Source organism: Barbus barbus (genome assembly GCF_936440315.1).
Source record: "Barbus barbus genome assembly, chromosome: 8".
Taxonomy (NCBI): Eukaryota; Metazoa; Chordata; class Actinopteri; order Cypriniformes; family Cyprinidae; genus Barbus; species Barbus barbus.
The window spans coordinates 767,501-782,259 of NC_136736.1; the positions used below are offsets into that span (position 1 = coordinate 767,501).

The following is a 14,759-nucleotide window of genomic DNA, read 5'->3' on the forward strand; positions in this document are numbered from 1 at the left end:
TTTTGAATGAATCTCTTGAATGATTCAAACACATTTTTAACAGCCACTTTTTGCCAGCTAAAAATAAAAGATGTGCACACAGGAATTGATAAGTGAATTGAAATTTAAATTTTATAAGTATCTTTTTCCTGACCTTAAAGGGATAGTTCACCCAAAACTGAAAATGTGATGTTTATCTGCTTACCCTCGGGGCATCCAAGACTTTGTTTCTTCAGTAGAACACAAAAGAAGATTTTAACTCGAACCGTTGCAGTCTGTCAGTCATATAATGGCAGTCAATGGGACTCACGGCTTTGAGAGAAGAAAAACATACTCAGACAAAACCTAATTAAACCCTGCGGCTCGTGACGATACACTGAGGTCTAAAGACACGAAACGATCGATCTGTGCAAGAAACTGAACCGTATTTATATAGTTTTTCCCCTTCAGTTTCTTGCACAGACTTGTAAAAATTTAATTTACATCTATTGTTTAGCATTTTATTTTGAGAAAAGGGAATAAAAATGCAATTCAATTTCAAAACATTAATTAAAACATTACAATTTATGAATGAAATGATTTAGACAAGTTGAGGGAGGACGTGCTTGTGTTCATGAGAGTATTGATGGGTTAAATGCGTTTTAAGTCAGCATGAAGCAGAACAACTGGCTGATCAACAGGATGTGATGCACTTCCTGTTTCCTGTAAGGTATTCTGGGAGAAGACCTGCTGTCTTGGTTGATAATCATGTAGAACCCTATGCTATCCGCCGTGGGACTTCATTTGATGAAAACACTACAAACCGCCAAAAATAAAAGTTTGGTTTAGCTTGAGGAAATTATGAAAGAAATATATTACTGTTTAGAAGAAATAAATAATAAAAACTCTATGCAACAATTTGACCAAAAATGTAAAAAAAATGTTTTATGGTATGATTGTATGTTAAAAAAAAAGTGTTAAGTTGTTAAAGTTTTATCAGTTCAATGGTCTACATGTGCTTTTTGAGGCTTGTAACTCCATATATTAACAGAAGTGCTAACGGCCAGATTGAATTAACTCGTGTCAGTTCAGGTTGTCGTGATGTGGGTGTTGAAGTGTGACTCTCACGTCAGTGTTCAGACTTCCAGAAGAACAACAGCTTTTCTTGTTCAAGTGCTGCTGAAGGTCGAAGCGCTTCCTCTAGTTGTGGAGGAATGTTTTAAAACTGAGCTTGCGGTTCATTATTTTTAATGAAAAACTACAATAAATCTAGCAAACACAAACTCCCTTACATTAAAATTACTTTTGTTTTTGAATTTGACAGCAAATCCTCGGCCATCATCTGTCAGTCGTCTCTCCCGACTCATTTCACGTGATTGTTTGGCGCAGATGCTTTCAACTTAAATAGTTTTTATTTCTATATGAATGGTGAACGACGGAAGGTGCAGTGGGCAGGTCATGTAACGCATGAAGGAACAGCTCTGGTGTAACCACTGTTGTCCTGTCCCCGCAGGGTTTGATCGACACCAGTCTGACGGCGTCCGTCATCAATCTGATGGCCATCGCGCTGGAGCGCCACCAGACCATCTTCACCATGCAGCTGCACAGCAAGATGACCAACCACCGGGTGGTGCTGCTGATCGTGGGCATCTGGCTCATCGCCATAGTGCTGGGTTTGGTGCCCACCTTGGGCTGGAGCTGCGTCTGCAACATCCAGCAGTGCTCCAACATGGCGCCGCTCTACAGCCGCAGCTACCTGGTGTTCTGGGCCATGCTCAACCTTCTGACCTTCACCGTCATGGTGGCTGTCTACACGCGCATCTTCATCTACGTGCGCCGCAAGAGCCACCGCATGAGCCAGCACACCTCACAGGTCAAGCACAAGGAGACGGTGGTCAACCTCATGAAGACCGTCGTCATGATCCTGGGTAGGACCCATCGCTTCTGGCTTAGCCAGTGCTATCGTTTGAGTAAAGTAATAAGCCCGGTGAATCTATAAGAGCTTTATTCTCATATGTACAAGTACAATGAAATTCTTACTTTGTTTACTCCTCTCGAGAATGACAGGGTAGAAGGGGAACAAACATAACTTGCACGGACAATACAAAATACCTAAAAAAGAGAGACTATACAGTAGAGTAAAAATATAACTAATAATAGCATAAAGTAATGAAAGGGAAAGAAAAAGATATCCTGTATGCTCATTAGAAATACAACTGTCAATAAAATCCTTCACAGTATAAATGTGCAGTGCAAGTAGCAATAAAGTGACCATTTCTAAAGCGTCGAGTGGTGATAGTGTCCGTGTAAACACTAGTGTTTAAATTGTCAGTGATTATCAGTCAAATGCGTTATGATGAAGTGCCGAGGGCCACAGAACAGGCTGAGTTCATCCTGATGATACAGGTGGAAGTGGCAGTGGGGTTTGACTATTTATCAACATGGATGCAAACTCCTCACCTTTAGGTGACCACTCTCTTTATTGGGATCAAAATAGGTCCCCTATTAGGTTTGCTTAGATCCAAGGGGGTCTTACAAGGGTAAATAAAGAACTGGGGCTGGTTGCAGACTGGTCATAACTGTTTATATTCAGTAAAGGTAAACTGCTAGTAAGTTTTGTATAGCATTTTCTTTACTCGTTACTAAACTGTGTCTAAAAAGGGTAATATTTTGCATATCTGAGGTCTGAGATGTGGTAACGGTGAAGAGGGAGAAAGGGCATGCATTTTGCATTTTAGGTCAACATTGCTGTCTAATCAGCCAATATTGTCTTAAATAGCCTGCATAGCACTTCATCTTTTATAACATGGGATTTTGACCAAATATATTCAGTCCTGACTTTTGTAAGATATTGCAACAAGATGTTGTTGTTGCTTTTTTTTTTTCTTTTTTTTGTGAACAATTACAGTTTTGGACATATAATGTAATATTTTTAAACATACCTTAAAGTGACTACAAATGAGCATGTAAAACAAATATCTTTAAAAAATATATATATTTTATAAAAAAAAAAGAAGAATTCCATGTGGAGCATGCCCCCCCCCCCCCCCCCCCCCCCCCACCTGTTTGCATCTGTGTATCAGTCTAATGTCCTGGGGGTGTACTCTGTTCTGGAGTCTGGATGTTCTGGCCGCAGCGCTCCGGTACCGCTTGCCAGACTTCGAGGGGGAATTAATTGTGTATGGGATTGGTGGTGTCCTTGATGATGTTGCAAGCCCATTTGCAGATCCTTTTGTGTCCTGCAGTGAGGGGAGATCTGTCCCTGTAATTTTCCGGGCCAGCTTTATCACCCTCTGTAATGCCTTTCTGTCGTGTGTTGTGCTGTTGCAAACTACACAGCAATGCAGCAAGTTAACACATTCTCCACAGTGTGGAGTATTTATGATGACATGTCAGACTTTCTTAGCCTCTTCAGGAAGTACATTCTTTGATTGGCCTTGCTTACTAGTTTCACCGTGTTCGCTGTCCACTTGAGGTCTTCACAGATGTGTAAGCCAAGGAACTTCTAGCTGCCCACTCTCTCAACCTCAGTATCTCCGATCAGTAGAGGCTTATAGACACGCTCACTCTTTAGGGATGAGCGATATCTTATGGTTTGTGATATACCAGTTAAAATTCCCCCTACGATAAGAACTAGTCTTCCTGTGATCATGATAAAGTCTAGTTGTTGACACATGTCTGTGTGTGACCGTGCGGAGCAACATCGTTGATTGCTTTTGCGATCTGGAACTGGTTTGGTCAGGGCTGTACTGTACAGTGTGACACAAGTCGATCTGAGCCTTGAATAAATGTCATACAGTAGCACGTGTGCAATACAGTTTTGCATGTGTATGAGTCCGTTTACAAACCTGTTGTCCAACAAATGTGTCATTTATTGTCATGCTTTTTTTTTTTTTTCAAATTAACTTAACGTAGTCGAGTGATTGAAATAACTTATTTTTGTGACCAGACGTGGTTTCTCAGAATGATAGTATTATATACAGTGATAAAGGCTATGTCGATTAGCATTGCATTATATACTTTCCATATGAAAAATACCCAAGATTGCTTGAACACAGATAAGCCATATTTTGTGCAATCCTATGTTTATTGTCCTCAGGTTTCGGGCTGAGGTGCAGAGATGTTTGCAGATGTCTGGTCTTTGTAGTCTCATGTTCCTCGAGTCATGTGCAGTATAGTACGCTTCCAGTCTTTGACTGTAGGATGCTTTGGCAGATTTAATGCTTTTGCGAACGTCACATCTTGATTTGTTTCTGTAGGCCTCAGAGTCCCCAGATTTAAAAGCCATAGAGCGAGCACATAGACTGTAATGTACCTGTGCAGTAACCCATGGTTTCTGATTTGAATGTGTAAATGGTCCTCTGTGGTATGATGTTTTCTGTGCATGTGCTGATATATGCTGTAACAGTTGATCCGTCCCAGCCAGTGCATGCAAGGCAGTCTTTCAGTTTTAGTTCATCTGTCTCAGACCACACTCTGATGGTTTTCCTTTCTAGAGCACACAGTTTCAACTTCTGCTTGTAGGTTGGATGTAGAAAAATTGTATTGTGGTCTGAGCACCCGAAATTAGGTCGGCGCTTAGCTTTGTAAGCTCCCTTTAACTTTGCATAAGGGTCTTTGACGTATAAGGATTTTCAAAAGGCCAATTTGAAAATACAAAAAACAATATCTACTGTAATTGTTAAAACATTAAGAATGTTGTGTACACAAATTCATATTCAAATTAAAATTAAGTGACTTTAGTTTTTTTCTTTTTTTTCTTCATCTAGATGAATTGGCCGTAGCCTTAAAAAATGTCATGTGGTGTGACCATGATTTATATTAAAATTAAATAATTTCCTTAACATGCGTAACTTTAAAAAAAAAAAAAGTTCTCAGTAAATAAAGTGTTTAGAAACAAAGTATTTGCATTTAATTTGAGTTTTTGTTAATGATATTTTTGTTCTACATTTTCAGAGTTGCCGCCTTAAATGTAGTTAACAGATTTTGTTTTTCTGCAAATTGCATAAAACTGAAAAATGTTTTAAAAATACCATTAACTTAAGCATACTGTAGCAGTGAATCATATTTCAACCACAGAAATTATTTTATTTTCATTTTAATAGTTATTGCTATTATTGGTCGCACCAAATGACAGCCTTATATCATTAAAAGTCTATTTAAAGAGACGTGTGAAAAGTGCAGCACGTGGCATTAACTGCAGGCATTTCTTTAGCCCCAGTTATTTCTGTACTTTGCCCAATATTGGCTGCTCTATTGAGTTTGTTTAAAAGGTAGTGTGACACATTATAATGCCGAAAAACACACCAGACAGGGGAGTAAATTAACATTGGTGACTTGAACTTGAAAAATGGTGTGTATTGACATCTTTTGACGGTTGAAACGAGACCTTCTGATGTTCATTCATGTTTATTTCGTGCTATGACTAGTAAAGAAGAGCTGATCGGATCATGTGCCGCTTAACATGCTGCCTATGGTGAGCGTTTCTTTTACTTTGCTTGGCAGTATAATCTGGTAGAATAGATTAAAATAGTTACTAATAAATAATAAATGCATAATTACCAAATTAAAATTACATGCTGTGAATTATTTCTTGCATTTTTTCTTTCTCCTTGTACAAAGATTAAACACACAGTCTGAAATTAACCAAATTGCATAAAAATATATTCCAAATTATACTACAATAAAAGTATTTTATTATATAAACCATCAATTGAATATAAAAGCAAAAAAACTGCCAATCTGGGACATATATCTACAAATAGAAAACACTCTGCAGTGGTTGCACCACATGATATTTTCAAATTCAGTCAAAATTTACAAGCACCGAATGGGTCACCTAAACAAAACAAGCTTGCTTCCCAGCAAAAGGTCATTATGAATTTTATGAGAATAAATAATTTCAGCATTTACTAATGCATTATTAAAATCACAAGTTGTGTTTGTTAACATTAATGCACTGTGAACTAACAATGAACAACTGTATTTTTGTTAACATTAACCAAGATTAATAAATAGTGTAATAAATGCATTGTTCATGTTAGTTAATACATAAACTACTTTTAACAAATGACACCTTATTGTAAAGCGTTACCTATTTATCTTTTAATTACTTTATTAAACAAACTTTGGCAAATATTAAAATTAAAACATGGAAGAAATGTGATTATTCCTTAAAGTTTTAAGTTGATTATTATTATTAGTAGTAGTATGTACATTCAAACAATAGTAATGTATTTCTGGCTCAATGTCTTCAAGTTAAACTGAACTTTTATTTTGACGGGTTGCCGTGAATACCTTTACATTTCTGTGTCTGTATGATATGAGGCTAGTTTTACTCGAACTGGTAAAATGCTCATAAAGTGGCTCTCAGAGCAGTTCTGGAGAATGTTGTTCATGTGTTTATGTCCTCCTTTAGTAGAGAAACCGCAGATGCTGAAGTCTCTGAGCGTCACACGCTTCAGTACGTGTAGTGTAAACAGAGACATGATAAGAGTCCTGACAAGGGTCAAGTCACCGTATCAAACAGGAACAAATAGATTTTTGTCACACAACCTTATCAATTTTTCCTCAGAAATTAACTTTTTTAATTATACGTTTTAAATAATAATGTTTAAAATATAACATTTTGAAAATATACTAAATACTACTTTGGATAAGTCTGTAATTGAGAATATTGATAAATGAGGTCCATATTTTTATCTTGTATTTGTTATATTGAGTTTGACCATCCGATGTTTAAAAATGATTTTGCTCTAAATATCTCCAGCGACGTCTGGGAGCACGCTAAAGAATTTCAGTGTGTAACAAAACATGCTATTCCATTTAAAATAAGATGCTGACTACAAATCACGCCCTATATCAGAAATAAAGTGGACCCCAAATTTTCATTGGATATAGTCGCACCCTATTTGGATTGTTTCGTTCACTTTGCATGATTGCCTACATTGTTCTTGAAAACTATTGTCATCATGACTCAAAACAAGAAGCCTTTTGCTGTTAATGTATCTTCGCCTGTAACTTATCAATTTCTTTGATTTTATCTTAATAAGAACTAAATTGACAGCTGTGCATTTAAGGTCTGCCTAAGTGTTTTGTTTTGTTTTTGTTTTCTGTTTGTTCTGTTGGAATAAATTTTTTTTAATGGAATATAGAAATATGAAATGAAATGATAGACCTACTCTGACATTAATGCCGCCAGTAAGTGGTGGCAAATCACTGCTTTATCACAGAAGCGTTCATTGAGCTGATTCATTCATGAACGAGCAAGAATGGGCCACTGAATCACTGAACCGATTCGTTCAGTATTCAGTGTGATGCTTAGAGACGCACATAACTCTAGCTGTGGGCTGAACTGTTGGCAGCCGCGCTGAAAATATGACTAAATATCGTATGTTATAAACATAAAAACTCATACTAGGGCCATTTTGACAACATGTCTTGGATTTTGGGATCACTTCTGCTGCTGGTTCGGTGGCTTGCGTTTTCTTTACCAAATTATGTCGCAATGATTCATAATAGAGTTGTTATAAAGTCCTGCGAGTCATGAAAGTCAAGTCTAAAGTCACTGGATCTCAAGTCCAAGTAAAGTAATTTTCTTTATTTAGTCCAGCGAGTCACAAGTCCTTAAATTTGCGACTCGAGTCAAGTCACGTGAATCGAGTCCCCCACCTCTGTTAAATAGTCTTTTTGTGGCGTAATATTTACAGATATTAGTCCATATAGTGATTTTATTTGTGTTATGACCTATTTTTGATGTATTCGTTCAAAATTTGGCAAATTCTGTGACGTTCCGCGTTCTAAATTTAAAACTAAAGTGTTTAAACTTTTTCGATGTATATACATGACATTTTTAGTTGTATTTATTTATGCTATTGCTAATTGATTTGCTTGTTTCTATTTTATTACTGACTGTTTACTTGTCTTTTAACAATTTAATGTTCAATTTATTAGTCTAGTTTTTGCTGTGGGATATTTTTGTTAAAACCACAGGCAAAGTGTAAAAAGACAGAATAAATTTGATTGACATCTAAATATTTGACTTTTTGTTCAACTTCATCTTATTCTAATCGATAAGATTTGGAATTGATGATTGGAATCGATACAATTCAGACTATACTTGTGGCAGTCAGTCATTGTGATGATCGTTGTGCATGTAGAATGTGAAAACACTGCTTCCTGTTTTGTCTTCACATTTAGTTCAGACGGATAACTCGCAGCTCTTGTGTCTCAGGACTAGATGTTACACTGACAGACCCGCAGTGTTCAGCTCCCAACTCCCGTCCTGCGTTTGGAGTATAGCTGAAATGCACAAAGATGCGGAGGAGGAAGGCCTGTCCGGACTCGTCTGGCCGGACCTGCGTGTTTTCGCTATCTCGAGTGCATGTTCTGACAGAGCCGAGCGCGCTTTCGTACGGGAGTGTCGAGGCACTTACTCTGACAGCATTCCTGGAAACTCTTGCTCTGCCTTGGAATGTCCCATAAACACACACACACACACACACTTCCTGGAGAGCGCTGGTGTCCTCGTTATAGTGTTTAGCACTGACTATCATCATAGCAGAGCAGTTCAGACTTTAATCAATCACAGCAACGTGTTTACGGCACAAATACGGATCATGTTTAGATTTCTGGAGATAACGTGGAACAGACAGAAGTAAAGTTTGTCCTTCAGTTTAACGACACGGCTTTTAAACAGTGTCACTCATTTACTTACATTTGCATCTCCTAGAAATTAAAAATGAGCACCAACGGAGTAGACAGTCTTGTTCATATTATTCATATTTCTGCAAATTTAGCAAAAAATTCCATCTAATTTGTTGACATTTTTCATTTAGCAGATGCAAAGCGTCTTACAAAAGAGGCGCAAAAGCAGTTTGTCGAGTTGTAATTCACAGCAAAATCAGCCAATCTGAGCACTTGATTTTTATTCTGATTTCCTGTCGGGTTTTAATTAACAACCATTATCATGAGTTCTTGACTTGGTAGTTACAAACTGCTCAAAGACTCATTCACACCGGTAACGATAACTAAAACCACAAATAATCGCTCTAACAGAATAGCAGAATTGCTAATGTAATTCTTATTTTTAACTGAGATGATTATTATTGTTGTTAGTAAACGTTATAGCTACCTTAATTGTTATAGTTCTTGTAAAAGTTTTTATAGCTGTCACTATAGCTATTACTATAGTTATAGTTATTGCTGTGGTTCTTATTACAGTTCTCATTATAGATATCATAGTTACCGTTATAGTTATCACTACAGTTATTGTTTTTAGTTACAGATGTTGTTAATGTGATCGCTAGTTATTATAGTTATCATTGTCATTATTGTTCTTGTTATAGTTATCATAGTTATTGCAGTAGTAGTTGTATTAGTATTATAACACTAGTTACAGTTACTGTTATTTTATAATTTTTACAGTTATCACTACATTTATTGTTATAGTCATCACTAGAGTTATCATGGGACCGTGGACCACAAAACCAGTCATAAGGGTCGATTTGTTTTTTTTTTTCAAAATTGAGATTTATACATCTGAAATCTCAATAAATAAGCTTTTTATTTGAAAATCTGGAATCTGAGGGTGCAAAAAAATAAAGATATTGAGAAAATCACCTTTAAAGTTGTTCAAATGAAGTTCTTAGCAATGCATATAACTAATCAATAATTAAGTTGATATATTTACAGTAGGACATTTACAAAATATGTTCGTGGAACATGATCTTAATATCCTAATGATTTTTGGCATAAAAGAAATCGATCATTTTGACCCAAATGCTACATATACAGTCCCTCCATTAGTACTGGAACAATAAAGACAAAATTGCTCTGTTGGCTGTGGAGTCAAGACATTTACAAATATGATTAAAAGATGACTATGAGACAAAACTACAGAATGTCACATTTTATTATTGGGTGATTCAACACATAGATGTTTTAAGTCAGTTAGAGCTCTAGCAAAAACAAAGAGTTTGGAAACCACCAACAACGACCTGATCGGCTGAGAAAACAACAGTAGCTGATGACAGACAAATCATAAAAGCTGTGAAAATGAATCCTAAAAGACTTCCAGAAAGCTGGGGTGATGCTCTGACAATCTACTGTCCTCAGGAGACTTTGACACAGAATTACAGATGCTACACAGCAAGATGCAAACCTCTGACCAGCACCAAACATAGAAAGACAAGATTAGAGTTTGCAACAAAGCACCAAGGTGAGCCAGAAGAGTTTTGGGACCGTGTTTATGGACCGATGAGACAAAGATGAACCTTTATCTAAGTGATGGGAACTGCAATGATCCCAAGCATACACCCTCATCTGTAAAGCATGGTGGAGGTGGTGTCATGGCATGGGCATGCATGGCTGTCTCTGGAACAGGCCCTCTCAACTTTACTGATGACTTCATGTATGATGACAGTAGCAGAATGAATTTGGAAGGGTACAAAACCATCTTGCCTACCAATATTCAGGAAAATGCCACCAGATTCATTGGGAAGTGCTTCATATTGCATCAGGACAATGACCCAAAACACCCTGCAGTTCAGTCAAGGAGTTTATAAGAGCAAAGAAATGGAAAGTGTTAGATTGCCCAAGTCAATCTCCAGATTTAAATCTGATTGAACATGAATTTCAGCAGCTGAAGAGGAGAGTAAAGGCAGAAACTCCCCAAAACAAGCAACAATTGGGATTGGCTGCATTAAAGGCTGGGAAAAGTATTTGAAAGGATGAGAGCAAGAGTCTGGTGATGTCTATGGGTCACAGACTCACTGCTGTGATTGTGTGCAAGGGATCTGCAACTAAATAATAGCTTTTAATCTTTTATATCTGCCTTCTGTTCAACTGTCCCAATACTTATGCTCACATCAATGAGTGGATGAACTCTAAAAGTGCTGATCTTTTTATTTGGTAAAACATCTATGTGTTGAATCTTATGATTAAAATTGTAATTAAAGTTAATTTAATAATTTATAGAGGAACAACAGCAATTTGTCAAGTTGTAATTTACAAGATATTTGAACACACAGGAGTTGGTTTTATAACCTTATTCAGTATTCTCAAAATTCATTAATATTAAAATGAGCAACTGTTTTTCTGAATTTATGCATACATCTCAATAAGGGCCATTTGCATATGTTAAATGACCTTCATGCCCAGCTCAACTTCTATATATAATGCCTTACATACAGCCTGCCTTTTACAGCCTCTTTCAGCAGATACGCAACACTCTAAAAACACACTTTTGTTTTTATATGTTTGTTCTCGAAGCCTAAACATTATTTGGGTGTAGATGTCCCATGTGTTCCCCTCTCGGGTGTGTGTTTCTGACGACGTGCTCTGTCCCGCAGGTTGTTTTGTGGTGTGTTGGACGCCGGGTCTGGTGTTGCTCCTCCTGGACGGTTTGTGTGAGTCCTGCAACGTCCTGACCTACGAGAAGTTCTTCCTAGTGCTGGCCGAGTGCAACTCCTTCATGAACCCCATCATCTACTCCTACCGCGACAAGGACATGCGCAACACCTTCAAGCGCATCCTGTGCTTCCCGTGTGGGGGGTCGCAGCAGAAGGGCGAGCACTCAGGCGTCCGCTCCAACACCCTCGAGCAAGAGGTACTCTCAGAGAGCGACGGGACCCAGCACGACAGCAACCACCACAGCAGCGTCAGGCCGCCGCTCAAGCGCCCGCTTTAGCAGAACATCATGCTGGCAGATACGCAAAACATGTCATAGTCTAGCTATTAAACAAGTGTTTATCTGTGTACTTTTGTAGTAAAGGGGCATTTTAGTGTTTTTTTTTTTTTTTTTTTTTTTTTTTTGCAATTCTGAGATTCCTCGAATTGCTGGATATAAACGATAACTTTTTTAGTTTTATTCTGTAGCAAAAACAGAATCGCAAATTCTTAATTCCAAGAAAAAGTCAGACTTGTGAGACGTAAACACAGAATCCTAAGGGAAATGTCAGACTTGTAAGCTCAGAATTCAGAGGAAAAAATGTCAGGAGTCCAAATGTAAATTCAGAATTCTGAGAGAAACATCAGACTTGTGAGGCGTAAACCCAGAATCTCAAGGAAAAAGTCTGACTTCCAAAAGTCAGAAATTCAAGATGGACATTCAGAATTCTGAGGGAAAAAAAAACCCCGCCAGAATTGCGAGATGTAAACTCAGAATTCAAAGGGGTAAAAATATTTAGATGTGAATTGACAATTCCAATTTGTGTTAGAATTGCGAGATATAAAGTTGGAAATACCTTTTTATTTTTTTGTGGCAGAAACAAAAAAACCTGAATTGCAAGATATAAACTCTGAATTCCGAGAAAAAGTCAGACTTTGGAGACGTACATTCAGAATTCTGAGGGGGAAAAAATGCAACATTTTTAGATGTAAACTGAGAATTCGGAACTGTATCAGAATTGCGAGTAAGTCACAATAACCATTTTTTTAAAGTTTTTATTCCGTGGTGAAAACAAGCTTCCATAGTCTTTAGTGCAAAGAGAAAGCTAATAGTCTGCATGGCTAGAAGTGCACTCGGTTTCTGGCTTGGCTTGGCAGCGCAGACACACAGCGCTAAATTCTAATGCTAACTAACCAAAACTCGCATGCGGCATTAGAAACACACCAGCTGCACGCTCTAATGCAGTCTCAGTACAGTCATGTCCGTCCCAGCTGGTCAGTGACGGGTAACCAGTGCTCAAGTTAAAGCAGATACTTGTTTGTGTGCATGTTTGCTGTTGTGTGTGAGTCTAATGGCTCTTCTCTTGTTTGTTGCGCAGCGGAGACGGCGTGTGCTGCAGGAGTCGTGGGTCGTATGTAGATTCGCTTGCATTTAAACTCAATCAGACTCCATAATCACTCTTGAGCAGTTTAACCTGACACCAATCTGTTCTCGTGAGGTTTTACACGCACCGCATGCCCTGCACAGCTGGTGTCACTGAGGCTCTTTCATGATGGTTTTTCCTCAAGCGACCAGTTCCTGTGTGTGTGTGTGTGTGTGTGTGAGAATGACGTGCATGTTTGTGAATGCTCATCTAACATCTGTAATGCTGCGGTCGCGTTTCTGGCTAACAGATGTGCAGCGATCACTGTGTGCGTGCAACTGATCATGTAAATATTTGCACGTTTGTCAGAGGCATGTGCATAAAGCATCTCATCCTCTCTCTCTCTCTCTCTCTCTCTCTCTCTCACAGCTGGTTTTGATCGAGGTCCTCTAGTGGTGCTCTAGTGTAACTGCGGCACTAACTAACCTGCTCTGTTCACCGTGACTTAACTGCATTTATAATGTCCCTGATTTTTAAAGAGGATCTTTTTTAAGCTTTTATCAGTTGTTTTACAATCTTTATTTCTGTAATCTGTACTTAAGTCTCTCATCTGAGATTCGAAGAGTGAAGTTCGTCATCTCATGATATCAGCGCCATATTTAAGAACTTGTTTAGCTTCGCTGTGTGAAATCTCCATGAGCTGGACGCATGAGTTTGAGTTTCAGATGATGAGGTTGATTCTGTGGTTTGATTTTTATCCTCTGTTTGCAATCACCTCCTGTGGCCAATGAGACACGCACATACAGATATTTTGTTGTGATTATGGAGTTTAGGTATGCTAATAATAATCAAAGCAGGTGCTCAAAGTGTCTGTCGTCTCTCACTCCATCTACTGATCATTAAACACCGATAATGTCTTGTGATGTTGTTCAGAAATGACTTCGCAGCTCTTTGTTGTTGATGAATAAACATGCTTGATGAAGCCGCTTCTGTCCGTCTGCGCTCTGTGTGTTTAGGATGGGGAAACGTCTCCGGACTACATGGATGTTCCCCCGTCCTAAAGCAGTCTGTGATTCTGATTGATTCAGGCTTCGCTCAGCTCTGGTTGGGTCAGATCATCCTAACTTGATTCAACTGGTGTCTAACTAATTGATGGTTGTTTGCAGCCCTGTGTTTTCTCGGCTCTGTGTGTGTCAGGCTCGTAAAGCTCGTGAGGGAGACGGCGATCAGAAGAACGGAGGACAGGTCGTGCTGAAGGACGCAGAGAACATGCTGGGCTCCACCGACAGCTGAGTATGGAGAAGCCAAAGGATCGACTCCTGCCTACTGACAGCGTGCTGATTGGCCGAATGAGCTGTCAATCACTCTCTAAATGAGCATCAGATGACGAGACTGTGTGTGTTTTGAGCTGTAACTGTGAATGAGTTGTAAATCCGTTTTATTATTTAAAGTCTTACCGGTGGAGTTTATGCATGTTTGCTTGTTTTATTTGAAAACAAATGCGTTTTTACGATACCAACATTTCAGCCGCTTACTGATGAAATTTCAGCATTTTGGAAACCACAACAAAAACCAACATGCAAACGAGTTTCTTTATTTAATATAAAATTAAAGTAAATTAAAACAGGATTGTGTAGTCTTTGGATATTTCATGTAATCGTTTTCCTTTTTTAAACGCTATTAATGATTGTTCATTGATTGTTGTATTAATGGATCTGCATGGAGTTACAATCATATGTTTGTTAATTTCATTGAAATATTTTGCACTAAACCTTACCTCCCAACCAGATGCGATATTTGTGTAAAATGTCTGGTTGTGAAATGACTTCTGACATAATTACGTCCCTAGAATACCTACCATGCTTGCTTGGTGTTCTTGTTTTGTGTAGATGCATTAATTTTTTTTATTGTGCTAAATTTACCGCGTTATTTTTAATGTGTGCCGTGATATTACAAACAGGTATTTCTTATCACATTAATTTATTCTCGTGAGGAAAGCACACTGGTTTGTAGCACACACAGAGTTTTCCAGTTCACTGTATTTCTAGT

At 38.1% G+C, this 14,759-nt stretch overlaps 1 protein-coding gene across 4 annotated transcripts in view; it reads left to right on the top strand.

Moving 5' to 3' along the window:
* LOC306873582 (lysophosphatidic acid receptor 2-like) overlaps window positions 1–14,498 on the top strand; it is a 19,338-nt gene extending 4,840 nt beyond the window's left edge. The window contains exons 3-6 of one of the 4 annotated variants that reach the window (XM_079422985.1): window positions 1,472–1,886; window positions 11,310–11,566; window positions 12,726–12,758; window positions 13,908–14,330. In XM_079422985.1, coding sequence (XP_079279111.1) covers window positions 1,472–1,886; window positions 11,310–11,566; window positions 12,726–12,758; window positions 13,908–14,003 — 801 coding nt within the window. In that variant the 3' untranslated portion in view covers window positions 14,004–14,330. Of the gene's footprint in view, window positions 1–1,471; window positions 1,887–11,309; window positions 11,567–12,725; window positions 12,759–13,907 lie in introns of all 4 variants that reach the window. The other 3 variants (XM_079422984.1, XM_079422987.1, XM_079422986.1) reach the window with 3 other exon arrangements.
* The last annotated feature ends 261 nt before the right edge of the window (window positions 14,499–14,759 follow it).